Source organism: Pterocles gutturalis, unplaced genomic scaffold (genome assembly GCF_000699245.1).
Source record: "Pterocles gutturalis isolate BGI_N339 unplaced genomic scaffold, ASM69924v1 scaffold27815, whole genome shotgun sequence".
Classification (NCBI taxonomy): domain Eukaryota; kingdom Metazoa; phylum Chordata; class Aves; order Pterocliformes; family Pteroclidae; genus Pterocles; species Pterocles gutturalis.
Window position 1 is genome coordinate 4289 of NW_010144150.1, and position 240 is coordinate 4528.

General features: G+C 62.5%; 1 protein-coding gene across 1 annotated transcript in view; it reads left to right on the forward strand.

Annotated features, from left to right (window-relative positions):
• PSMF1 (proteasome (prosome, macropain) inhibitor subunit 1 (PI31)) overlaps positions 1-235 on the forward strand; it is a gene marked incomplete at its 5' end in the record, with an annotated part of 4226 nt that extends 3991 nt beyond the window's left edge. The window contains 2 exons of the mRNA XM_010085021.1: positions 21-37; positions 184-235. Coding sequence (XP_010083323.1) covers positions 21-37; positions 184-235 — 69 coding nt within the window. The remainder of the gene's footprint in view (positions 1-20; positions 38-183) is intronic.
• Positions 236-240: the final 5 nt, after the last annotated feature.

Here is a 240-nt window from a genome sequence, read left to right on the forward strand (position 1 = left end):
TCGCCCCTTTTGCCCCGTAGGGAGCCGGTAGATCCGGGTGGGTATTCGGCTGTGTGTGGAGAGCTGCCGCAGTGGGGTAGCACAGCTGCTCTCTGGGCTGCCCTGGGGTCTCCTGGCTCATCCCTGTGGCTGCGGGACTCAGCTCTCGCTCCTGGTTTGACTCTGCTCTGAATTTCTTTCCAGGCCAGACCCCGACCACCTTCCCCCTCCCGGCTACGACGACATGTTCATGTGAGGAGT